The sequence below is a fragment of the Anas acuta genome, chromosome 22, assembly GCF_963932015.1.
Source record: "Anas acuta chromosome 22, bAnaAcu1.1, whole genome shotgun sequence".
NCBI classification, from domain to species: Eukaryota; Metazoa; Chordata; class Aves; order Anseriformes; family Anatidae; genus Anas; species Anas acuta.
This window is the reverse complement of record NC_089000.1, coordinates 798,285-825,127: the sequence shown is the minus strand read 5'-3', so window position 1 is coordinate 825,127 and position 26,843 is coordinate 798,285. Positions and strand designations below refer to the sequence as shown.

General features: G+C 44.7%; 1 protein-coding gene across 17 annotated transcripts in view; it reads right to left on the bottom strand.

Annotated features, from left to right (window-relative positions):
* EIF4G3 (eukaryotic translation initiation factor 4 gamma 3) overlaps positions 1-26,843 on the bottom strand; it is a 152,422-nt gene that overhangs the window by 67,724 nt on the left and 57,855 nt on the right. For 6 of the 17 annotated variants that reach the window (XR_011089472.1, XM_068658534.1, XM_068658535.1 and 3 more), the window contains 4 exons: positions 13,329-13,424; positions 11,863-11,976; positions 8,200-8,232; positions 679-699 (listed from right to left, as the gene is read on the bottom strand). Coding sequence is in view for 16 of the 17 variants with exons in the window: in XM_068658534.1 (XP_068514635.1) it covers positions 679-699; positions 8,200-8,232; positions 11,863-11,976; positions 13,329-13,424 (264 nt within the window). In the remaining variant the exon portion in view is untranslated. The remainder of the gene's footprint in view (positions 1-678; positions 700-8,199; positions 8,233-11,862; positions 11,977-13,328; positions 13,425-26,843) is intronic. The other 11 variants (XM_068658544.1, XM_068658540.1, XM_068658547.1 and 8 more) reach the window with 5 other exon arrangements.

Here is a 26,843-nt window from a genome sequence, read left to right as displayed (position 1 = left end):
TATCTGTAAAAATTAAGTTCATGCTATAACCTTCAATTTTTTCCAGGTAGTAAAAGGTAAGAGTAAATGTGAAACTTTGAAGTCTATCTACTAGTTTGTATCTACTGAATTATACACCCCAGCTTTCAGAGCGACCGTCAGAAAAATTATTTCTGTCAAATATGCTTTTATAAGGTGGGTTGACTGCCAAAAACCCACCTTTATTAATATGCCAGGAAAATAAAACATCAAGGCAACTATTTCTGTGTAACTTCAGAACAGCTAAATCCAGGATTTATGAAGAGATGCCTCATGCCTGCTCTTTGTACCAATTGAGACATGTGACTTCTCTTGTGCTCTGTTTCCAAAAGGGTGGCAACCTCTTCCAGGGTGGCACCAAAATCTTCTACCATGTTTGCATGAAGTGATGCCCCACGCAAGTGGACCAGCTCCAGGAAACCAAGCAACCCAGTGGTACGTGGTCAGGTCTCAGCTTGTAAGCGCTGGGAAAGGCATCAGCATCCACGGTATGGAGCGCTCGTGGCACTGGAGCCCTTGCTCTAGTTACCAGAGTCTTGGCAATAATCTTTAAACTCAGTTGGTAAGGTGTGCATCAGACATTAATGCATTCACTAACGGAATAATGATACAAGTGATAAAGAGACACTTATGCCATGCAGAACCAGGAGTTAAAATTACCTGTATAGGTCTGAATCCTCCCTTCAATAACGAAGCAAGAAAGCAGCAGGAAACAGAAAGAAAGCCAATGGAACAGCTTACAGATCAATAGGAAGGAATAGGATATAACATGCACCCTAACTGCACACAATTCCACTCATCTTTCTACCCTGCTTTGACTAATCTCTTACAGAACCAGCATGACAGACACTGACATGGTGCAAGGACTCTTCTACCAGAATCCCAGGACCGGGGTCAGAAACTCTCCTAGAAAAGTTTGACATGGAAATATAAAAGTTTAAAAAAATAATCTGTGATTAACTGTAGAAAACATGATACTACAGAAAGACTTTATGCTTACTCTGTTCCTAAATTAAACATTTTTCCTTTCCGGTCTCTTTCAGTAACGCAAAGATAGCAGATAAAGCAGTAACTCAAGCTCAAATCATGGATTTGGTCTCCACTTCTGCACCCAGACTGGAAGGATAAGAAATGCCATGTATTTAATTGCTAAGCAAAAAATAAAAATAAATTAGGTCATCATACATCACACTGAAGACTGCTGAGTGATGAAGTGCATCAATGGAAATAGTCTGTGAGTAACCACATCATGAGCGGTGAGAGGAGAAAAGGAGGCAACCACTAAACAACGAAGGAAGGAGCTGGGCTTATTTGTCCTGGCATTTGGAAAGAATGAGGTAGGGCAGAAGGAACCTGTGATGCCTCTATACCTGATGTGACAATGAAATTAAAATGGTCATTGTGGTGTTCCTGAAGACCACGATACCTACGTTGTTCTCATACCAAATTTTTCTCCAGAAAAGCCAATGATAACTCCCTGGTGCAGAAGTCCAGATACAATTACAGTGACCACAATGCTTTGATGTCCAACCCTGTTAATCCGGATGAAGAACTGTCACTGGCACACTGCACAATGTAACCTGAATTAGGAGAAGGCAACTGGTTTGGGGGTCAAAATCTGCAAGTGAGGATGCAGAAAGAAAACCAGAAGAGCAACATGCTGCCATATTCCTGTGCCAATAAAAAATATGTGGCTGCCTAGATGCAGGGCAACTACACGAGCGTTACATGGAGTAAGGCTAGATGCTGAATTCACGATGAGATTAACTACAGCTTGCAATTCTTCAATACCCAGAAACACCAAAAAGAAATCTAAAATATTTTCTCTCATTATTGCTTCTCTTCATTACTTTCAGAGTCACTCATAAAACTACAGAATCAGCAGTAAGTCTGCCATGAAAGGGACTGTACCGAAGGTTTGGGAGTGAATGAAATCAGGTCCTTCCTTCGTTCACCACTAACTGCTGAATAATGACCACTTCTCATCTGTTAGTGGAGAGACCCAAAGTGTGACAGGGAAAGAAAAAGCTAACATTCAATAGCCACCACCATTCTGTATCTATCCAGAGCGAAGAGGGGCTGCAGACTGCCCCGAGAGCAGCCCCTGCAGCAGCAGTAACTCCTTCGTCAGCGTGGCACAGAAAAGCCTTGGCCACAGAGGATGGGAGTCCTCCAGCAGCGTGAGCCCAACAAGAAGCCTGCCCTCCTCCAGCCAAGTCACACAGCTGCACCTAGGGAACCTGCTGAGTAACACACCCCTGAAACTGAAATGACTGAGGAAAATCTTACAGCAATGGAAACTCCTGGTTTACAGACAACTTCTTGCTTCTGTCACTAGGAACAGATCGTGAAACATGATGTATGGGGTGACACGCTGAAGAAACTCCATTTCATAGAACGCAAGCCAGCTCTCCTTCCAGCTGCAGAAGGAACGAAAGCGTGCTCTGTACACCAACATGGGTGGTGTTACACAGGCGTGCTCTTACATCAAGTAAGAAATAACACCAGGGTAGTGCTAAGCTGTTCTACAGCAGAAAGAGAACCTCCAACAAGAAAACTCTGGGTTAAAACAAACAAACAAACAAACAAACATAGCCCACCACCTCTCCAAAACCACGCTGTACTGCCCGAGCCACTGCAGAGGCAGCTCATATTCAGAGAAGAAGACACAAAAAAAGAAAAAAGAAAAAACAAAGACGATCTCATTGCTTCTGGGAAGGACACAGCAAGAAGAAAAGCAGATCCATCATTCCAAGTAACAAGCCATCCAAAGCTTTTGGAAAGCCAAGCAGAGGGGTCTCCAGCAAAGTTTGAATTACTTTTAGTTATTCCAGTTCCTGTAAGTAAAATTACAATTCTCAAGAAAATCAGGTGTTGGTGCATTGATTTATACATGGGTTTTATGATTCAAAACAAACATTATCTCATTGTCAGAATTTTTTTATGCTATATACCTGATCCTGTCCCTCCAAAGCTAAGCTAACAATGTTCAAAGTCATTTGTAGAAATGTTGATAACTCTGACTTGATTTGCTAAAAGATTCATCTTGCAAGGTCAAACAGATGCCTGCACAGCCAACGTTTTCAAGTAAAGCCAATGATGTCCACAGGAGAATACCAGGAGATTAAAAAGAGAGATATTTTGCCTCTATTTCTTCCACAAAGTGCAGGATTCAGCATGGAGCACACAGAGTTCCCACGCAGGGCCATGAAAGCACCCTGGGCCGCAGCAAAGCTTCTGATAGAAAACTGCAATACTTGACTACTTCCTTCAAAGATTAAGTCCTGCTATATAGCCAGGATGGTCAAGTTAGTGCAAAATAGATTCAAAAAATCGTTTTGGAAAAATAAACATAAAAAAAGAATTGCACACATGCTCCAGACAGGGTTTTGCCAGTAGTTAACACAACAGTAATAACTCCCCATCTCAACTGGAAATAACTTCTCTTGTTCATCTGAAGATTGCATTGCACAGGTGCTCCTATCTGACAATACCTGATTTAACAAAACCTTCTCCTTGGCACTGAAGTGTAAGGGCTTGTGCTCTGCACAGCTGTATTACGCCTTGCTTCTATCACGCTTGTCCTCCTTGTACAGCTTCCCTTTGCTAACCCCATTTTCTATCTTCCCACTCATTGAGTGTGCTGCAGACACATACCTGCTATTTGTGCCAGGGTAATTAACAGAATTATTAAGGAAATAAACTACTAACCTCCTGCCTACCCTCTCAGCACTGCCCTGCCACTTACGTTTTCATCAGTCCTTATTTCCATCCCAATATCCTCTTATTAGGCATCTTCTCCCACTTAATTTTCTTCCCATATGACCCTGTGTCAAAAGGCTGCTGAAGGCCAGCCAGTAAGAGGCATCATGTTTGTCATCTAGAAAAATCAATGATCAAAGAGAGTGCCAACCTCCTGATAAACCTCCGCTGCATTTTAATTGATTCTCTATTTACTCCAGATTTTTAAGTCATCACTTCCAGGGAAATGCCTGTGAAACACCTGCTGTGCACTCTATAAAGGCTGTACTGAGCAGCAACGTTCTCTGCTAAGAGCACCGGAGACAGATCTACACTAACCCTAGACCCTCACCCAGAGCACGCGCAGGGTGCTGGGCTCCTTATTTCTAGACCAGATCAAGGCTGGCGACTGTGATGGGTCCACAAAGCCCTGCCAAAAGTTAGAAAGACAGCAAACGGGAAGTTCAACAAGATGTCATCAGTGCGATCAAATCAAATGGCACAGCCAAGTGCTCTGCTTCAGCCCAGCCTGTGGCATCCCGAGACAGCTCTGTTGGTCACGTGCAGACGTGTCGGTCCCAAATCTGGCCTGGGAGAGGGAGGAGGAGGTGTTGGCAGCGCAGCAGGAGTGACGTCTATTTGCAGACGGAAGGAGCAGTGCCCGGGTTAGCTCGAAGGATCAGATGCAACTTCACTTCTCCCTGCAGCACAGCTTGGCCAAGGAGCTGCAGCCCCAAGCCAGAAGCAGGTGCCAGGAGCAGGAGCTGCAGCAGAAAGCCCGCTGCGCATCTCGGCTTCCCAGCAGCAGCCCTTGGGCCACAAAGCACTTCTCCTACCTCAGGTTTTCCCAATCTTATTATTTACTGACTTATAAATAAAAAATAGGAGAAGAAAACACCTTTTTTGTGTCAACCATGGGATTTAAACTGGTAGTTCCTTTCCATATTTGTGGATGAAGACGGAGAAGTGATTATGGCAACCTTTTCCGACTGCTTTCTAACACGAGATATTTCCAGAAGCTACAAAACGGTTAGACTTGAGTAACCAAATGTACTCAGGGAGTAAATTTCGGACCTCTTCAAATTGCGAGGCTTTTTAACAACAGTGCATGGGCGAACCCAGCCTGCTGTTATATAAGCTACGCTCAGAAGAACTCAAGTAACCCCAAGCTAAAACTGGAATAAACTACAACTGCAACCTCAAACTAAATTAGCCTGCCATAGCTAGTAAACTAATCTCAAATACAATTATAAGTCAGAAAGAGAAAAATGACATTGGAGTTTCTATTTGTTCTTATTTCTGTTTTTAATTACACTGGCCTCTTCTGAGCATCCATTTTAAAATCTCTCTCATACTCCTGAAGTCGCTTCTTCAACTAAAAGTTATTTTACGCTTTGGACTTCAGCTTAAAAGAAAACTGCTGTTTTCATTTGTATTTCATGAGGATCAGAAGCAACAAAGTGACTCAACAGCTTTGCTTAAAAAGAAATAAAGAAGAGACAGGGATGCTCCATGCACAAAATGGGAAATGGAATGCCAGCCCCAGACAGGACGGTAGCTAAGTCTTGTAGCTAAACCTGTGGGTTGTGCATAAAGCCTGGCATTTAAAGAAAAACAGAGGTTGACATCATATTTAATTATACTGCTGCAAACGCTGTAACACCCATTTGCTTTCTCCTAGAAAGTGAGACTTCCCAGTGGTTTCTGCGATAGCTGCTTTACGGGAATCAAGGATTAGTTATGCACATTTAACTTTTAATCAGAACCACTACAACTATTTTCGTTACACTTCAACCACTATTTACTTAGCATAGCATCCTAAATCTCATCTTAATATTTTCTTAGCATCCTAGATCTCATTTTCATATTTTCTATCACACAGACTTTGATTACGCCTTCTACAGCAACTACTGTCTTGAAACCGTCAGGGCAAGCATTTCCATCCAAAAATAAATTGCTTATGAAGTTGCCAGTCAACTTCAGGTGCTTAAATCATGCTAATTTGAGTACTTTAGAGATCTAATAATTACAGGAAATAACATTAAAGAATAATCCATTAGTTGACTGAGAAAGACACAGAATCAATAAGAAGCCTATGTTAATAGCATCACACGGAAATCGTTGCAAACCTCATCTTGCTGCTGCTTTCCTAGAAGAACACATTATGTCACTGTAACAAATACCACTATCGCTCCGGTCGATGTACTTACTTTGGATTTTTTAGGTTACAGAGCCTCAGCCTGGCAGCCTGCTGCTTGCGTTACACAGCCTTTTGGTATTCCAGCATGTTAAAGCTGCCTGATTCGTGTGAACAATCATTTACATCAGACTTACGAATCCTCTAAGTGCTGCGTCTGTGATGAATTCACTTCAACAGCCATGACCCTTCTGCAGGGCTGGGTGGCAAAAACTCCCTTCTCCGTTCCCAGTCGGAATGACGGGCACAGATTGAGTTTCAGATGCAAAGAACCAAGGAGCTCATCTGAAGCCCAGGTTTTGCTGTGCCTGCCCCGTTCCGGTGCATGCCAGATATATCAGTGGGATAAGGCCTGAAGTGTTTTTCTAACAGTGACAGCTTCTCTCAGATAATTGTAAGCAGACCTCATGGAGTCCAAATCTAACTGGAACGCAATTAAATATGCAGTGTTATATTCAGGACAACAAACTGGGAAATCACAAATTTTAACCCCCAGGAGGGCCATAGCTGGGTCCAAAATTGCTAAACCAAGCCGTGACAGACGGGTGGCAGAGCCCTACCAGTAAGGCCACCAGTCACTGAAATCATTTCTTGCAAGGATGAGCTGCCTCCAGATTCAAGGCTCTTGTTGCAGATTCTGCTTGTGGTGAACTTGGTAATTTTTATGAGACTATTAAACAGTTCACACTGAATACATACTTTGTCTTGGAAACAACCTATGAAAGAACTAATGAGTTTCTGAACAGCAATGCATCTTCAGTATCACGTAATATAAACACAGACCTCAAGTTAAGGTCAAGAACAAAAGTATCTAAACAAGATACTAATTCTGTCATCCTGCACACTGCGCAGTAATCCTGCAAACATTCCTGCACCACTGCCTGTCAATGCAATCCCTTGCCGGGCACAAAAATCAGTTCTTTCTCTCTCACGTGATGTTTGCCTGTGAGCAAACAAGTAGAGCAAATGCCTCATTCTACTTTTTAAGCCTTTTTTTTTTTTTTTCTGCCCTGCTCTGGAAGGGTGCCTGCCTGCATGCTGCTCTCTGAGGTGGAAAGCTGGGGGGTGGCGGCAGTGTGTGTGTGCCCACCACCACACTTACCTGCTGTCCTGGGGCAGGACCTTCCCGAAGGCGCACACCTCTACAGCATCAAACAGCTCAGACTAACAGGAACGATGTGAGAACAACGCAGTTCTCCTGGAACAAGCCTTCCAGGACTTAAGCCCCTGTCCCAACATCACTGGAGTTAATGGGATTAGTTTCCCTCCCATTAACTTTGTGAAAACAGACTCTTCCTTTCCAAGCGAAGAGAAAGAAGAACGACACGGAAACAACCAAATCTGGGAGACCTTTCCTGCCACTGCCATGCCTCTCCTCCACTTTTCTGCGTATCTACACTCAGGCGAGCTCTGCCCCCTCCAAAGCTACAAGAGGAAGCAAAATTAGTCCCCAGATGAACTGTGAAAAAGGGCCTTGGCAAAGATGAATGTCAGAGGTGATGGAAAAGACAGCTTTGGGCACCATGAATAGGCCAAAACAGACGGGTGCATCCATCCTGCCACACAGCAAATCCTTTTGGTACATCAGCCTCCCTATTAACAAGTGCTACCCCTGGGTTTCATGAGCCAGAGCTATTCCTTATTTTCGTTCTTCTGAGTTAAGTGATTCCTTACAACGTTCAAGTCACGTGGCAGGAATACGATGAAGATTCCTAACGTCTGGCTTTCATACAGTGAGTAAAAGAAAACATTAAGCAATGTAATGACAACAGATAACCAGGCATATCACACAAGAAACGTACGAACTGGAAAATCATTTGCCTTGCTCTCCATTTGAAAAGTAGGATTTTCTTATGGACCTGAGCACCCAGTTCTTGTCGAAGTCTTCAGCTCAGGCAAGATAATGTGCTGGCTGCTTTGGGAAATATTAGCCAAAGTTTTTTGTGACTTGAACAGACAAGCAAATCTCACACATACCTGGAAATAATTTATACATGTTCTCCTTTCCTACGGAAATAGCGTAAGTAAGGTGGTTAATGAGTGCAGTGACACCGAACAGGAATTAAGTGTTACTCTGCGTTGCAGGCAGCTTGTTAGCGAGGTTATGCAGGTGCTAGTAGCTACTAACGAGGCTGGTTTCCAAAGCGAGCCTTCATTCTGAGTTAGTGGGTGAACAACCTCCGACCACCCACCTCCCCCAGCAAATTAGTTTAGGATGGTAATGAAGGGGCAGGGTACTGTACCTGATGATGGGCAGGTCGAGGCCCCGCTGCAAACTGAGGAAAGGCGGGAGAAACAAACACAAAAGGAAAGGCACAAAGAGTCAGAAACACCACAACGAAACCAAAATGTCACACTCTATGCAAAATAAACCCACAAGAAAAACCACGAACAGTCAAAGCTTTGCTGCAGGACAGTGACAGACAGGTACTGAGATATAACGAGTGAACACCGCTACGGGGAAGTGTGCTGCTCGAGAGCTGGCGGATATACAGCCAAAGCTGCCGCTCATTTTAAAGGCGCTCTAGGCATGAATGCAGGCATTCTTTACCCTGCCTGGGAAAAAAAAATAAAATTAAAACAAGCAGCGGTGAAGATTTTAAACTGTTTAAGGGGGAGGTAAATGGTTGAAGCAGCTGGACTCAGAGCCGTTCCAAAAATTTGGTGGGAGCGGAGAATGGAGGCTGGTGCCTAGCAGGTAAGAGCCAGGTGGGCGCTAACAGCCTGCGGGCTGGGGGCTGCGGGCTCTCTGCAAGGCAAACTGGCAGTTCTTTACACGTACATCGTGTGGTTTCATTGTCTTTTTGTCTTTTTTTCTTTTTTTTTTTTTCCACAAAGGATCAGGATAAAATCCTCCAACCCCTCTCCTTAAGGAGTCGGATTTGTCACCCTCCTCTGAAACCAAAGGTGACAGGTTAACCCGCGGTGCCCCTGGGAGCCCGATGCAGCAGGGCAGGGATTGCCTGGAGAACAGGAGGTCCTGGTTCCCAGCCCTGAGCTCAGGCCATTAAAATCACCTCCCACCCACCTGGTTTACAAATGGAGGAAAGTATTCAGAATTTAACATGCTTGGTAAACATTAAAAGCATTTTCCAATAAGTAACTGATTGTTAAAATAGAAATAAAAATGAATGCAAGAAATGGAAAATAGAAATAAAGATGACAAGGTATCCTCATTCAGAAGCCAAGTTAGGTATTTAAACTCTTAATTCTCAGTGTACTCAGCAGAACTCCAAGACGAGAGCAGATAAACCTATCGGTAATAGCTCCAATAATTAAATGGAGCAAGCACAACTAGATCCTGCTGTGACTTCCCACACGCCACAGCAGCACACGACGTGCCTCTACCTGCTGCTGCCAGGGACTGCTCGGGACCGTAGGGCACGCGCCGCAGCACGCGATGCCAGCCCACCTCTGCTCATGCATATACGTGCTGGGACTCAGTGCGCTTTACTTTCTGCCTGAGGGCTACCATAAATTCTAATGTAGAAAAGTCCTAATGAGAAGAGTGATCAAAACTGTCTACTAATTATTGATTTTCTTAATAAGAGATTTTTTTCAGGAAGAAAGAGTGGGGTTTACTCACAGCCCGACTTCCCAGCTATTTTAATCTCTTCAAATATGAGAAGCAACGTATAAATATTCACTGGTCTGGGTGATTTTCTCCCTTATAAACATTTTAATCACCTATATTCAACATTTCCAAGTAGCCTACTAACAGCAGTGGTGCTCTTATATTCCTTCTACCTTCACCTCATTGTGACATTTGGATGAAAAGTCTTAAAAAAACCTTCAGAAACAGGAAAATATGCGCACAGACTATTACTAACGTAGGAGTTGAGAGTCACCTGCACTGATTCAACAAGCAGTTCCCCACCCCTAGCAGACACCCTTGAAAACTTTCCCTTGGCCTTCTATTTAAGAGAACATGCAAAGGATTATCAACTCGTAAGACTAAAGACCTAAAATTTCCAATTTAGTACCAACCACAGGAGAGAAGCACTCAAAGACTCCTGGCCTTCTCCCAAACCTCCTAGTGAGAAGAGGACAGAGGCTCTGCTGATCAGTCTGCTGCGATGAGAAATGGTAACCTGCAGGAGGAGCCTAAGGAGGGGGATGCACTTCAAGTCCTTTTTTTCTCCGGAAGAATGCCTCAAAAACACTTTCAATGTCATGTGTTTGAGAAAAAGGAATAACGCTTACCCTGGAAGGGTTGGCAAAAGCCTTTCTGGTGGGGCCACACACCATGTTATACACCAATGAAAAATAAAGCACTAAAAAGAATCATGGGGTACAATAACCTTGTGTTGCTTAGTTTGAAGGCCAAAGAACCTCTCTTATCACTGTTCTGCAGAAAAGATTAACTCTCCCTGTGTTTAAAACAAGAGCTGGAAGCCTACATCTTAAGAAGCTGAAGTATATTCTGTTGTGGACAAAAAAGTAATGTGTTACAAGAAAAAATAAAAACAAAACCTCAAAGTTAGTGAAAAATACCCTAATCTATTTTGTACTGGTCACCATTGGCTATTGATTTTTTCTCTTTTAATTTTTCTTTTCTTTTCTTTTTTTTTTTTTTTTAAATAATCAGGTTGACAATTTATTCCTATTAGTAGCTGTAAGCAACAGAACAAACTGTAGTCACTGCTGGCTCGGATTAAAATAGTCACTTTGTTCTTCTGTCAGATGAAGGTAGTAGATAAAAGGAAAACTTTATGAAGACTGGGTCCAACATTTCTGCCACCCACACTCCTTATGGTCCTGCTCACTGCTCCGTGCACAGCTGGAGACGGGGCACGGTCTCTACCTGCTGGCATTGGTCTGGCACACGCATGCCTAGCAGAAAACCACCACTCCTGGGTCAACTCCCTTGTCTACCGTGGTTTTTGGCAGGCCTCCTACAGCTGGGGGGTTGGTGTTAAAATCACCTAACGGGGAATTTGGAGTAGGCTGAACAATTCTGTTTCCTCGCCCACTGCTGGGAATGCACGTCGACATTCCTGGTAGCGGAGCAGCACTAGGAAGCTAACGGGGACAACCCATGGAGCCAGCGGGATTGCAAAGGCAGCTCTCCAGGGAGGAACAGAAAAGCCCGAACTGTGCAATTGCCAATAGCCCTTTGGTGCAGAAAGCTCTGGCTGTTCTACAAGTGCCACCTCGTTAGTGCCACAGCCCCTACACCCAGCTGCACTGGCAGCGTGATGGATGGGACCACGCTACGGAGCCTCCGCATGGCAAAGGCATCCTGTTGCCTTCCTCAGCCCCTCTTCACCCTTCCCTTGCCACCAAAAAAAGAAGGTTAAAAATAAATTTAAAAAATTAAAAATAAAAGAGGTAAATCGAGCCCAGAACAAAATGCAAGAGTAGCTCAGGAGCAGATCATCTTGCATTTGTTTTGGGGTGGGGAGGTGGAATGAAATGTTATGTGTGTGCCTTTTAGTAATGGGGGTGAAAATGGTCACTAGCAGAGCAGATGGCAAAAACTGCATACAGGAGAGTTTAAAAACAATAAAAAAGTAGTTCGTGACTGCAGAAAAATGGCTGACAACTGCAGACAAATCCTTCCTTGATATCTCCTCAATAACAGGGCTAAATCCCTACAATTTGACTCATTTTCAGCCAAATCTCCTGAAAACAATCTGTTGAGTGGAAAACCCGAAGTCATCCTGGTCTCTGTCCTACCAGGTCAGATCCTCCCGACTGCCAGCCAACTTTGGACGTTCTGTTGCCACTTAATCTGGCAGAAACTGCCATGGTTGCTCATGCTTTTAGCAAAGAAGCAAATCAGTGCATTTCTGTAGATCAGCCAACAAAAAGATGTGGTAAAAAAAATAAAGAAATAAAGAAATAAAATAGTGCCATCGGCACAATTGCCTGCAAGAAGGAGTACAGTTTGTTATATTGCTTACAATGCAGTATTTTATCCAGCCTCTTCCAGCCAGGGACCTGTAAACCGGACTCTGTTCCAAAACCTTCCTCCTCTTCCAGTTGTCTGTGCAATGTATTGGCACTGTTCTGCTGGGCTGTCAAAAAAACTGGTTTAGAGATGCAGCTCTTCAGTCAGGTTTTGCTCCAGTTCTAACCATATAAATTTATTTTTGCTTTTCAACAATAAAAGATACAGAAGCTGAATATACTTACTGAGAAAAGATTTTTACCGTCAGTATCCCACATTACTGATTAGAACAGGGGACTAAAGAAGTGGTGGGATCCAGTTACAAATTCACAGCTGTCCACATCACAGAAACATCATCAAAACTGGCATTAATTGGCTTGCTCATCAGCACTGAGGTCAACAGGCCTCGGAACTAACCCTCCTGGCAAATCCCCTGGAGGTGAAATCTCCAGAAGTGGGGCAAGCACATCAGTGCAGCTGCCCACAGGGGAAGCTTGCCCTGTACTATACCTGTTAAGCGGACAAAAAGAAGACTTCTGTCTCAGAGGCTTTGAGTTGCCATGCTTCAGCAGCATTCATCTTACTCTAAAAAGAGAAGAGTGTTGGGAATGGTGCAGTGGTTTTATACGTAACTTGAAGTGTTACGATGCAGATGTGGATTCAGAAGAGACGCAGGGACTGCTGCTCCCTTGGCTAACTGAGGCTTCAGACATTATGACGGCACGCTACCGTGCCTGCAGAAGCAGGGCTACGCACGCAATGCCATAGGAGCGTCTCCTAGAATCATGTGGAACTGCACTACGAGCAGAGGTTTCCCAACAAGAGCCTGGTTTGGGGACCAAAGGCCTATGGTAGCAGAGCAGTATTACAATACACACAAAAAAGATCATGGAGGACAACCAAACCTCAACCTGGATGAAAAAGGGCTTACCACAAAAAGATCTGGGTGCACAGAAGCTCTACTTTAAATGTGTGAGCACCTACACTGTGCTAGACAGCAAGTGGTTAGAACTGATCCAGTGGCACTGACTGGGAAGTGAAGCCCACAGGCCACTGGAGACTGAGTGCTGCTGCAGAGTCGCTTTCATTTACTGATCTTTGTTCCACCACTTTACCAAATACTTCCTTTAAGGAAAAAAAAAAAAAAAAGAGCAAAGAGAAAGATTCTGGTAACAAATCTAAATTCTAACGTGAAGTGAACCTGAAAGCAACTATTCTAAAAATAAGTTACGTTATTTGAACATAGATGAGAATCCCTCTGTTGCTTCTTTTCTGATAAGCCACTTTAAAATGACAATTCTCCTACCATGATAACATTTAAAAATTCAATCAAGATTTGCCATCTGGAAGGTGCTTCCAGTTCAGTAAAACAGACTTTCCAGAGAACTGGCCAAGTGTTATAGACACACACATACACACAGAGAAACACGCAAAAGAGGAGGAAAGAATGTAAGATGATGCAAACATGGGCTCCCTTACCGGCGAGCGGGTCTGAGGCTGGGTGTTCATTGTTTGAGGGGCTTGAGGGTACACCAACGTGGTTGGAGCTGCATTCTGTCCTGAGGGGTACGGAGCCTGCCAGGGAACAAAAAAAGGGAATAAAAAATGAGCGTAATCAAATGATTCATCCCAAAAGATTGAAAGCGAACACATTATCAGACGGAGTGTTGATTACCATTAAGATAAAGAACACAAAGAGATCTGGCGATTACAATGGCGAAAGCCTTCTCTGTTGAGGACCCAGCCATTTACCAACACCACCCTAAACTCCAGAAGCACCACAGTGGAAAACATGAGAACAAGCAAACATCAACGCAGCTCAGTGTCACTGAAGCCCTGCTGCCTGACCCTGCTTTGAACGTGAGCCCAAGGAGAGCTGGAAGCACAGGTATTGCTGGCAGATCCTCTAAAATACGACAAATGACAAGCAATAAGCTTGAATGCATTTAATACAAGCTACTGCTGCTTTAAAGCATTTGCAACACAATGAAACTGCCTGAAATTGTTACAGATGTAAGACAGACCATTGGTTGTGTAAATTTTCATAGTTCCATTGATTTCAATGGGCTATAACAATTTATACTCCCAGATGCTCTCTCCCATGTTATTTGCCCAGAGTAACAATAAACTGGAGCTGTAGTTATGCCGATCACACATTTTAACAAGACATTCCTCCTTTCAGAGGACTTCCCCCCCCCCCCTTTTTTTTTTTAACCAAAAAAAGCTTACCTTTTCTTTAAATTTATTATTGCATCGGCCCCAAAACCAGCCTCTAGTCTGTGCCAGCCTTCACTTCCAAGAGGAGTTCCCCCAGGCTCTACGTGCTGCCCTGTGGCTCCTGCATGACTCCATCACAAAATCCACTTCTCCTGCTCCTCGGCTCCTGCCCCCTCTGCCATGGCCACTACCTCGCCGTGCCAGCTCTGGATGTCAGCGTTACCAAGGGTATCTGCAGTCGCTACTAACCCTCTGGCTGCGTATCATCAGATTTACCTTATGATTAAAGGAGCTCATCAGGTCTTGGGTCCCCTCCAGGGGAAGGTCTTTGGGCTCACTTTACAGATTACGGGAGAGGATACAATTAAAAACATTGCCAAACCTCCCTGAACACAGAAGTGCTATATATTCCCACTGCAAGCCACAGCCTTGCAGAATCTTCTCATCTTTGAATTTTATGGCCCTGGCATTAAAATTCAAAAGCAAGTATAAGGAAAAAAAGGAAACTTTTTCAATCCATAAGGTGGTATCAAGAGAATAGGTTTCACTGCACCAACCCTCGGGCACATTTCAAGGTGTCTTTGATTTGAACTGTGCTATGTTTGATGTCAATAATTAGATTTTAAGCAATGAAGCTAAGCTATAGTTGGTAGGCCAAATCTGTTTGTATTCAAGAAAGAAGAAAGAAACTTAAGCAACTGTAGTTTCATAGCGATCAAGACAGGATTCACACAGTGTGGCGATCCAGCAGAAAGCCTGAAGCTCTGTTTCAAGCAAATAGCACAAGGAATGGTTTAGGAATGACACAAAGTACCAAAATTTGGTGCTGAAGCCTGTAAAACTTCTGAGTCTGAATTAGCGAACCATGCCAAGTACACGCAGACCTATTCTGGCTTTCAAGGGAGTGCCAACCAGCTCCCACAAGCTGCAAGTAGCGCCTGATGTCGGGTTCTCAGGAAAGCATCCCCTCGGACCGGAGTTACTGACGGACAATTGCGGGGACTGCAGGAGGGGAAGAAGCCTCCCCGAGAGCAGGAACGCACTTCTCACCTCCCAGGCTCGATGTGCATCACCTTCCCTGCCCCATGTCACCTCCTGTCCCACTGGCTGTTCTGAGAGCAAATGTCTGCACATCCCCCTTGTTTACTTTTTTCCTCCTCTCTTTCAGCTAAGCCTGCTCCGCTGTGCTGATGTTCATCAACTCTCTCAGCCCTCAGGGGGGATACCTTCCAGCTATCCCATGCAGTAGGAAGGAAGAAATAAGTTAACCAAAGAAAAACATGGAAGAAATGAAACTCAGCTGAACCTGAGTCCTACAGCAAAGTCCCAGACCCTACTACATCTCAGGCTCCTCAGCCCTTCCAAAATTAGCTTGTGTCGAAGGAAATATGGATGGGTCTTGGAGCAGGAGCATGCCTTATATTGGAGGAGCATCTTGGCACATCTGACCACTGAAAGGTGTTACCTCAGCATGTCCCAGCACACACCGTCACTGCCCCATGCCACGCGGACAGCCTAACAGAGACCTCTGGGGTCTTGGCGTTACTCTTTTTTCTGTTCTGATTCATTCCTGGACATCAAATCCCCAATTAATTTCCTCCTGATCAACATGTAATGCAAGGTAAACATAGTCTAGAGACAATCTGACCAAGGAATTTTCCAGTTTGGGATAAAGAACTCCAACACGATGTGCAGAGGATAAGGGGACTGAGCATGACCCCACAGCAGTGTCTCACCCCAAACACCAACCATTGCAGCACCTCGACTGCTGCCTGGGGAGACAAACCCAACGCTGCACAGCAAAACTTGAGCACAAACACAGCCACTTACCAGAGTGTTCCTACTACACAAGCTAACTCAGAAGGATGTTCTGTTATTTCCTCCCTGATCTTCAACATTGCTTTTTGGGTTGAAGAGATAATAAAAATCTCTGTCTCCAAGTACATCATTAGATCTGTGCTGTGATTTAGGATGCCAAAGCACGTTTGGTAGAATATTTAGCTGAAGAGTGTTATTCTGCAGCAGTTTGTATCGACACAGCAGAAGAAGAGATCGGTTCAAGAGCAATTCAATGTTTTCATCAACTACTGCTATGGAAGCAGCAACCTCTGGCAGGCAAGCAGGGCAGGTTTTCTGCTGCCCCTCCTCTTCGGGAGCTTCTGTGGTCCAATCTTCTCGTCTTACCGCTGGCAAAATCTCTAATTCATGTTAACAACTAATTTGCAAGAAGCCTTCTAGTTTTTGAGATGTCAGATGCAGCATCAAATATTTTCCCCTTTTATTTGACAAGTGTGATTCTGCTTGAGCTGTTCATGTCAATGCTGTATAATAAACAGTATGCACCACAGCTCACAGCGGCAACGGCACCACAGCAACAAGATCTCACCCTAGCGCAGAATAATCAAGCACTAACGAGACGTGGGAAAACGCTGCTGTCTTTCTGTCCGTGAGGTTCTTCTGCTTTTCTCTTACCTTGTTCCTGACTTTCTGCCCGTTCTGACATCCAGGTGGCTTCTCCCCTTGGAAGATGGGTGGCTCAGGGTCAGTCCCTGCGCTGCTGCAGCTCCCCTTCACGCAGGGCAGCAGGCACGCAGGGCAGGCGGTGCTGGAGGACACCAGCACACACACGGGCTGGCTGACCACAGCTCCTCACGCCTCCTGCTCCATACCTCGAGAGCAGAGACCTTACCCCAGATGGTTCGAGCGGCCCCTCCTCTCAACAAGAAGGGAGGGGGGTATCAGCTATCCTTCCCCTTTTTTAGACTCAGGAAAACCAAGCTTTCTTGAGGCTTAACTTGCACACAACAGGATAGAGCCCAAGTTAGATACAACTTCAATGCTACCACCGACGTCCCTACCCACCTCCAAAATGCAGCCTTCTTTTCATCAACCAAGCAAAGAAATGCATAGGAAAGGCAGTGCAGCTATCACTAAGCCTAAAAAAAAACGAGCTTTATCAGAATGACTGTAAAGCAGGCATTTTTAAATACAGTGCCAAATTTAAGTACAGCCACCTCATTGATAACAGATGTCATTTCTGACACTTGCAGGGCTGAAAGGCAAATGCAAGATGATGCAGCAGAGTATTCAATTTGTGTAAGTATTTAAACCCTATCAGAGCCAGTATAGCACGGAGTCATACAAAAAAAAAAAACAACACATCACCACATGAAGGCTTAAACAGCAGTCACTGAAGGGTTTCTCCTGCTATTACTGTCATCAAAAAAAGGTAATGTTTTGGGCAACCAGTGCTGTTCCTAACCCAGACGACAGCTCGGAGTGCAAGGTTTGCAACTGCAGCCTTGAGAAGTGACTGCAAGACAAATCTCGCTGGAGACAACAAACATCATCTAAATAAACATGTTTCACAATTCTTAAACAACAACAACAAATGCTTCTGCCTGGCATGCTTCAAACCAGCTGGAGGTGTGCCTTCCCTGGTATTTGTGTCAAACACCATAACAAGGAAAGAAAAAAAGTGCTTTGTAGGTATCTGCAGTACCCGGTAGCCTACAAAAACCCCACCAAAACAACCAACAGAATAAATCACAGCAATCCACTGCTTTTCAGACAAGTAGGCTGATTAAAAGTATCACACACATTTATCTGTCAAAAGGACTTTTTCTGTGCCAAGCACCTAAATAAGTATGCGAGGTGATTATAATCATATTCAGTCATGCTGGAAATGCGTGGCTTTTATGCACCGTGGCTGAAACACTGAGGATGAGGGTGAAAAATTAAGAGATCAGCAAGGAAACACTCCCAAAATTCCCTAAATAAACTACCACAGAGGGGAATGCAGGGAAGCAAGTATCGCTCAGTATACAAATTTTGCTCCAGAAGCGTCTAAATGCTGACACTGAAATCCCTCAAGTTCAATAATTGCAGCACCCTGAGCTGGAACACAATGGATGGCTGCTGAGCTGCTCCACTTTTGAGGCAGAGCAATTTGCTTTCCTTAAGCTTTCATCTTAGTGATTTTATGTTTCAGACATGGCTATCCACAGGGGGAAGGCAATAATATTTGTGTTTATGGATTCCTGCAACTTGCTGGGGAAAACCCTTTCTCTCTGTTTTCTGTGCAGAGTTCCCACCTTGGGCTGCTAGCTGCGCTAAGCAAAAAAAAAAAAATCACTACCAACAAAACAAATGAAAAAAGTTATTCTTAGATCAGTTCCCGAGCTGGTTAATAAACACTGTGCCTGCTGCGTAACATGACTCCCTCAGTACTGACTGTACTGGGAATAAACAGGCAAAGTACACACATCAGGTTCAGAAAAAGCTGAGTCACGCAGCTCTCTGCCTCCTGCAGCCAGTGGAAATTTTTCCTGTTGGAACAAAACTCTTAAATCCCCAGGCAGAAAGGTGCTGCTCCTCAGCCTCCTGAGGCCTTCAGCAGCCCAGCAAGATTTGGCACGGGCAGGGGTTAAGCCCCGTCACTGCTGCTCGAGTCCTCCCTTGCCTCACGGAAGAAGCTTGATGGGTCTATATTTACTGAAGTTACATAGCAGGAGGAGAAATGGTCTTGCGATTTCAACGCATGACCGTGACTCAGGAGCCTGCCGCTCTATCGCTGATCCCTGCTGTGACCTTGGGTGCGAAAGCCTTTGGACTTCCAGTTACTCACCAGTAACAAAGGAAGCAACTGCGCTCCTATCCACAGCGAGCTGAAACTCTGCTGAATGCCAGCAAAATGCTTTAATCTCGTTGGGAGGATCATGACAGCGTAAGCAAAACATTTTATAACAACACAAAGCACGCTGGGCCAAAGGCAGCTATTCTGGAGCAAGCCCAAAGGCCGTTTTTCCTGCACGGACACAACAGATGGGGATGGGATTCTCTGTGCTGAGACAAATGATACCTGCTGCAGTGATTTGTATCTCAGGTGAGATTCTGTCACTGCACCCACAAGCAGAGGGCACCCAGCTAAAGGCGGACTGGAAGCGTCACCGCACGGACATTTAGAACGATTTTGAATCACTTTCTGCCAACATCAAGTAAAGGAAGCATCAGGGGGATACTGAGGATAAAACTGTTGCAAGCTCCATCCCTGGCCCCAGGAGACCCCCGAACAAAACGCGATGCATGCCTACGCCTCTGATGTACCAGTGTCTCTGAAGGACAGCAGTCTCATAACCACGGTGCTCCCCGACCCAGCTACACACCAAACACTGATTAAAGCCACTCCAGGTGGGCACGTAGAGTTACACTCCCTTGGGGTACCTCACCCTGAGGGCTCCTGCCCCAAAGTTACCAATTCTTACGTATGCAAGCTGCCTGACACAAAGCACAACTGCTCCTGGAGCTAGGCACAGGACAACTGCAATGGAGTCAGCGGGAAGATCACTCACAGCACGGTTTTCCCTTTCTTGCCCTACTTTTACCAATCACACCCGTTTCTCCCTCCAAATGCTGAACTATTTTCCTGGAGGAAAACAACAGCAGGGAACGTGGGCCTGGCGGTGTTGATGCAGCAGCCCTTGAAGAGGTTTCTCAGGACAGAAAAGCCTTAGAAAGCTTTCCCCTGGGTCACTGGCCTGGACAGCAGCAGTTTGGCCAGGGATGCAGGTGAAGAAATCCCTGCAGCAGCATAAACCATTGCTTGGTTCGCAAGCGCAGAAGGAAAAGACGTGGCTTGTAATCCTGAACCACCATGTATTTGGTGAGTTGGTTTTACTCTGCCCACCTACAGCCCAAATCGTTTTACCACCTGAAAGACTGCAAGTGTACTGCACCCAATAACAGAAACTTCTCTGCATTTAGCTCTTAAAATAAGAGGGTAATTTAAAACCCCTCTGCCCAATAAATTCACCCACAGGCAGCCACATGCCAGAAGTATTCCTTCAGACTGCCCCTCCTACACAGCCGGCACTTTCCTTTTTCCTCAAGCTTCACTTTCTGAATGGCCTCAATCCAGCGAGAGGTGTATGTTGGTGTGACCTCAGCACTACCAGAACCCGTTCTGTCTTTCCCCAAACCCAAACCAGTTGCTCCTGTGGTCTTGCAGCACTGGTACTGCCTTCCAGTGACTGCAAAACTGTTTAAAACTTCCAAAGACTGAATGTTACAGCAAGATTACTATGATTATTTTTAATCTGATGTTATTGCGAGGCAGAAATAACAGCTAGGGCCAGAGCATCTGAGTACAGCCCCAAATTGCTACCACTACAACCCACATGAGGCAAATGACATGCACATTGTCCCATTCGGGGTGCTGACTTACGAACTCCGGCAGCTTCAAGCAAAGGGTTGAAGGGCTCGTGGTCCTGGCAGCGTCCCTGGCTGTTCTCCCAAGGACGGGGATGACCAAAGGAGAAGTGAAGCAACTGTTGACCTAACTGGTGCATTGGCAACAGCCAAAGTAAAACCACTTCTTAACTCTGAGTTCCTGAGCTCCCAACCTACCCAGTGAATTAGTCAACCTACAGGACAAGTTCAGGTAGAAAAGAATCAGATGTTTTAACCCACGTGCACTCAGAAATCAACAACACAAGAAGCCACAACAGCCACATGAGACTATGTGTCAACCACATTAACGAGCTAGAAATGCCCCACTTGGTGACAAACACGCAACAAAAACAAAGCACCTCAATTCTTTTAGTAGCCCTCCCAATGAGCACGTACAGGAATAAAGTCCTGTGGAAGAAGGGAAGTGCCCAAACAGCTGAGAGATATCCTGCAGGAGCGAGCCGTGTTCTTGCTCGACACATTCCCTCTGATGTGTACCAATGTCACTACAACACCTAGAAACCTGCACTGAAACCACGTCAAGTTAGGTCCTGTGCCTAAGCACAAACTATGTGGCTCCTGCCCAATGTTTCTTTTGAACATCACTCATTTTTATTACTATTTTGTAACTAGATAATCCCAATCCCATTGCTTTTTTTCCTGACATGCCCTGCAGTTAGCCAAGCAGGATCACGACAAACAAGAATGAAGCTGATGCCTGCAGTGACTTCTATAATGTGAGTTAGGAAAAGGTCTGTAATGTCTGTAATGACCCTACGTAATATGCAGAACCAGCTCATCTGCAAACGTTGCAGTGATGGAGAAGCCTGAACTATTTAATTTAGTCATTTCCCAGGCTTTTCTACACACTGCCCTCTCAAAGAATGCGTAAAAACATTCTCGCACTACTCCCGTAAACTATCTCAGCTCTAACAGGCAGCTGAACCATCCCAAATTTAAAAATAGCACAACGATTAAAGCAATAAACACAGGCAATTCCCCTCTAAACGCTCGTGGTTTGACTTTTGTTATTTCCAGTGATACTTCAACTGCAGCTAATCAGACACCATCAGGTTTTTCTGTTCCAACAGAACCCCCCTCACAGCTACGTGTTCAAATATGCAATTCTTTGGCATATATCACATCACGACGTTCAATTTTAATTGAAATTTTAATCAGCTCATTTGCAAATTATCCAGCATCACTGAAATCAGCTTGTCCTCATCATAGCATCTCTGTAAAATAAAAATAATGCAGTTCTACGCTGCCAACTGTTCCCAGGCAGTGCTCCTAGCCTGGAAGATGCACCAGTAACTTGAAAACACTCTTTTTCTGTGTGTGTTACTATCTATCACTCGGAATATTTAAAGTCCCATTAAAACCAACGAGGCAAGTACGACCGCTCTTCTGTGACACTGAACGGGTTACGCAGGCTGGAGGTTTCCACTTTCAAACAGAATTTAACACTGGATCTACAGAGCTGAGCTGGCAGCACAAATACCCTGCTTCTGAGGAAGGGGCCAAGCTCGTTACATGGGTGCAAAGTCTTTGCAAATTTACTGGGGGGGGTCATGGCTATGATTTGGAGGGAAGCAAAGAGTAAAAGGAACCGTGTGTATTTTGTGAGTTGAAGTATTTCGGCTTTTTCAAAAACATTTCCTGAAAACACCAGGTACTCAGTTCCAGGTGTCTCTATACAAGTGTTTTGGCCTCTGGGGGGGGGGATTTTAGGGATTCACCAAACTGCAGACCAAGAAGAGCCTGCGCTGCTTGCAGCAGTCGCTGTCCTCAGCTGTCCTCAGGGCAAGCACCCCAGTGTCCTCCCTGGCCACTCGCTCCCTCCTCCCTTCATCCAGAGCCCAGCCTTCAGGAGAATTCCCCACATTGGGTAATATAAAACTCAGCCTTTAGAGGATGAGAATATCCTGACCCAGGAAGAATTATTTCTCTGACAAACGTGGCTCAACCTTTGTTATCTTTACTCCTCTGCAGCAGTTTATCTCAGGGTCTCTCATCTGTGTCATTACCATCCCTGCTAAATTTTTAACAACCTTTTTATGGCTTCACATGATTTAGCATCACACTTGCAAGCAAGCAAATGCAGAAAGCTGAGCAGGGAAACAGGGCCCTAAGTAGCAGCCACAGAACTACAGGCATTTTTCCTACTCTAACATCAAAAATCACATTCCCACCGAGGGAAGAAGGCAAAGGAAATGTGGTTTCCTGTTCCCTGGACAAAGACGGTTTGTGCAGAGGGCACACAGACACAAGATACACACTCTTTTCCTTCCTGCTTAAGACACTGCAGTTACTATTCTTGTAGGGACGTTACAAAGGAGGAGGGTGAAAGGGAAAAGAAAGACAAAGTGTCCCTGTTTGACGCGCTGCCTCCCAGAAGTTCAGGCTCACCCTGTGTTTTTAACCCCGGTGCTGCACAACCCTCATGGTTCTGTTAGCAGCAGCCGCACCGCTAGGTGCGAGCATCCCTCGGCACAGTGCTTCGAGCTCAGGTAAGCACAACCCAGCTTTGGGAAGGAAAAACAATCACTGGGCTTTTTATTTATTTATTTATTTTTTAATAGCAGAAGTCCAAGACATTCAAGCTGATAACCAGGAGCCTAAGTTCAGACCCCAGTGCTGTGGTCACCTGAAGATGCAGAGTGAAATATTTAAATTAGGGTAATTTGGTGACATCGGGGAGGACAGATGTCCTGCAGGGAGCTGTCATGCTCCCAGGCAGCTGTTTATTGTGGCCATCACAACCCATCACATGGAATATTATCTGCCTAAGTTCAAACTGTTGCTAACAAAGGCACGAGGGCCAGGATAAAGCCACAGCAGATTATCATTTCATAACATCTGTAAATACTGGTCTGGATTTAGTTGGCGTCTTAGAGGGACTGAAACGCCAGTCCCCACCTAGACTGCAGCACATGGCTCGGAGCCCGGGGTTGGTCTGGTAACGACCATTGCATAATTAAGTGAACTGGTATTTCCCGTAACGAAGGTACTCAAAAATATTGTCTGCGTGTGCATGCGTGTTGGGGGCAGAAATTCCAACACCTCCACTGTTGGAAGCAGACCTCTGAATCTCAGCAGAAACCCCTGAGTTACAAAGTGCTCTTCACTTGTCCCGTAAGATTTTTCACCAATTTAACTGGAATATGAACTTTGAGGAAGAACACTTCTGCTTGGAAAGACAACCTGCAGTCCACTGCAAGCCCTAGTCCATACCTTTCCTCCTAGTTTTTTTTCAAGACCCAAGAAAAATCTAGAGCTGATCTTACGAGCATTATGTGGTGTAGGGATGTCACCTGAGACTAGGACAGAAAGGGCATGAGCCATAAATTCAGCATCAGCCCCTCTGGTTAACCAGTGCAACCAGTTCTGGAAGCTGCATCTGCACCTGTCTGTGCCGCAGTGTTACTGGTTCCTCGGGAAAACACCGCCAGCAGGTCAAGGGAAAGATCCTTCCTCTGCTCAGCGCTGGTGAGACCCTGCTGGAGCCAGGTCTGAGCTCCCCTGTACAAAAGGGACTTGGACACACGAGCCCAGTGATGAGCCGTGACCATCTTTAAGGTTGTGGAGCATCTGGCATACAAGGAGAAGCTGGGACAGCCAGGACTAACTTCAAGATGAGAAGGCTCAGTGGACACCATGGGACAGCGCACAGAAGACAGTCAGACTCTCCCGAGTCATACCTAGTGAAATGAGGAGAGGAAATGGCCACAAGCTGAACTAGAAGAAATTCCATTCACATATAACGAAACGAGGCTACTTGGGTTGTGGAGTCTCCATCCTTGGAGATACCCAAACCAAGTGGCCATGGCCCGCAGTGACCTGCTCTAGCTGAACCTGCTTTCGGCAGCCACTTGGACTGGATTTTACGAGTCTATGGCATAAATCAGACTAAACATTCAAATTTTACTGCCTTATGCTGAAGCACAGAGGTACCAGAATAAAATCTTGTGCAAATGTGGACAATTTAAAGCAACCAAACTGTCTAACAGCACCATAAGGAGAAGTCTACGGAGAACATGGACGCAGCTCTTTCAAGCCACAGGGAGCTAAAAGTGGAATTACTGCTCCATAATCATCGAATACTTTCGTGCTCCTTGCCACAGGTGGAAAGCAACTCAGCAAGAGTCCTGCTCGCAGGACAACCTGTTTATCGATCCCAAACCCTCACCCCATGGGGCAATCCTCCTTACTCACGCTGCAAATACCTCCAGAGGTTACAGCCCAACACTTCCCTCGGCTGGCACCAAGCTAACCGTGGACGCCATGGTTCATTCAAGGGCTCCGATTCTGAAACGCTTTTTATGGAAGAGTGACAAAGCCACTTGCTGGGTTTTCATGAATTCCAAGAATACAGTTTTGTTAGAGAGTCTTTGTACTGTCAAACCACTTGAAAAGCTTTTCTAGCTAGCAAACAAACTTGTTTCTCCCCAGTTTTATCTATTCACAGGGATTTTTTTTTGCCCTTTATGTTTACCAATGCAAACTATGTAAAGCTGTGACTCTTGTGCTGACTTCAGTGTTTATTAGGACATACTGCCTTCTACAACATTGTGTTTGTTTAAAACCATGTATTTTTCTGAAGCATGCAAGAAATTGTATGGAACAGGAGGTATTATTACAGAAGGAATATGAGAATAGAAATTACTAAACATAAGGAAATTGGCAAGTTGTTTCACATTATTTTCTTGTTTTCTATTATGAATAAAAATGTGTTTCAATGAGTAGTAAAGTCTGAAAAGCATCAGTATAGAACTCAGTCCGCATGACTGTGATAACAGAAAATATGCACAGAAATCTCCTGAAAACAGGAATCGGTGACATTTTAAAATCACTACATTGATTTAAAATCAATGATCTTCTAAAAATGCTACTTACAACACCACCACCACCAAAAGCTAATGATAACATTTAAACTGCTTTTGATTCACCAAAGTATCACAAGCCAAAAGAAAACTCTTTGTCTAGATCATGCATCCTGGCTGCATTGTGTGGCCAAGGCACCTACCTGTGAGCTTTCTTATTCAAATAACTACATTTACACCAGGGTGGACAGGCCAGGAAAGACACAAAGCTGGGCCAGGTTACACCTGACAGAAAGCAAGCTCAAGAAGGAGTAGAAAAACACAAATCTTCACCTGCTGGGCACACAAGACTACACAGAAAATCATTAAATGCTGTTCTCACTGAACACCCTCAAAGCAGTAAAAAGGACTAGTAGCAGCAAGAGCTGGGTCTGGAAACAGACCTAGTCCTAACCAGGCTCAACTTTTGGGCTGCAATCTTCGCTTTGCACGTGTATGTGATAAAATCATAACAGATTTTCCTCCTTCCTTATTAAAAAAAATGAAAGGCTGTTTCCAGTTCTTCCTAAGTGCACAAATATTTAAGCCAATTCATCCCATCTACGTCGTAACCTTGAAATGTTAACTATTTCCAAGGTTAAATAATTATTGAAGTTCATAGCATCAATTTGCACTTAAAGCTGTATTAGGCCTCTCCCACTACCCCAGATCTCCCTTCCCCAAAAGCCTGCAGCTCTTCTTACACACAGCTGCATTCCCCAAATTAGAAGACAGCTACAAAGTTGAGCTTTCATACCCAAAAGCATCCCAAAGCCCAAAAGATGCTGACAGCAGGTGCCGAGACACAGACACGCTTTAAGTTTCCAGCACAGGTTTAAACTAAGGAAGCAAAAGGCACAGCGATGAATCAAAAACACAGAAAGACATTATATGAACAAATTTTCCGAGCATTATTAGCCCAATCAAAAAACTGCTAATCCTATTACAAAACACAGAGTTCAGTTTTACTTCCAGCAGGTCTTTAACACAAAGGCCGGAAGAAGATTACACTTCTCCTGGATTTATCAGCTATTAAATAACTTGTATTTTCAAATCTCCACCTGAAGTCATGTATTCCTTACAAGCTCCAAATTAGTGAGCTGCATTACTAATATTCACTGTGAAGAAGCTCGAGCCAGATGTCCAGAAGCATACACAAGGAAAGAAGGGAGAAGTACGAGAGGTGGAATCGCTGGCTCCTCAAGAAAACACATCAATGTGTATGTGTGGAGGGCAGGTTTCCTGCACACAAAGCACCACCACAGGTCCAGTTGTTTATATTTTCTGTACCCTATATCTGGTACAGAATAGGGTACATTCCATATCTGGTACGGACAGAAGACCCAAGACACTGAAATCTGCTGTTCAGAGGCAGAAGATGGGCAGCATGCAGATGCAGGTTTCTCTCTTGACCAGGTCCAGCCTCAACTGCTTCGTTTACGCAAGGAGAGCTTGATCTCTCATTCTGTGTCCACATCATTGTGGCTGCACAGACAATTGCTAATTAGTATCTGGCAACCATACCTGCTCCACAAGTTACGAGACCCCGTGCATTTTTAATTGGCATGAAATCTGCTACAACGCCACCTTACACAAAACGAGGAGCTTCCTGTACAGAAAAGCTCTCTGGGGCGAAGAGTTCAGCAGCAAGCTTGGAGAACCAGCTCTGACAAAGGTGTCCACAAAT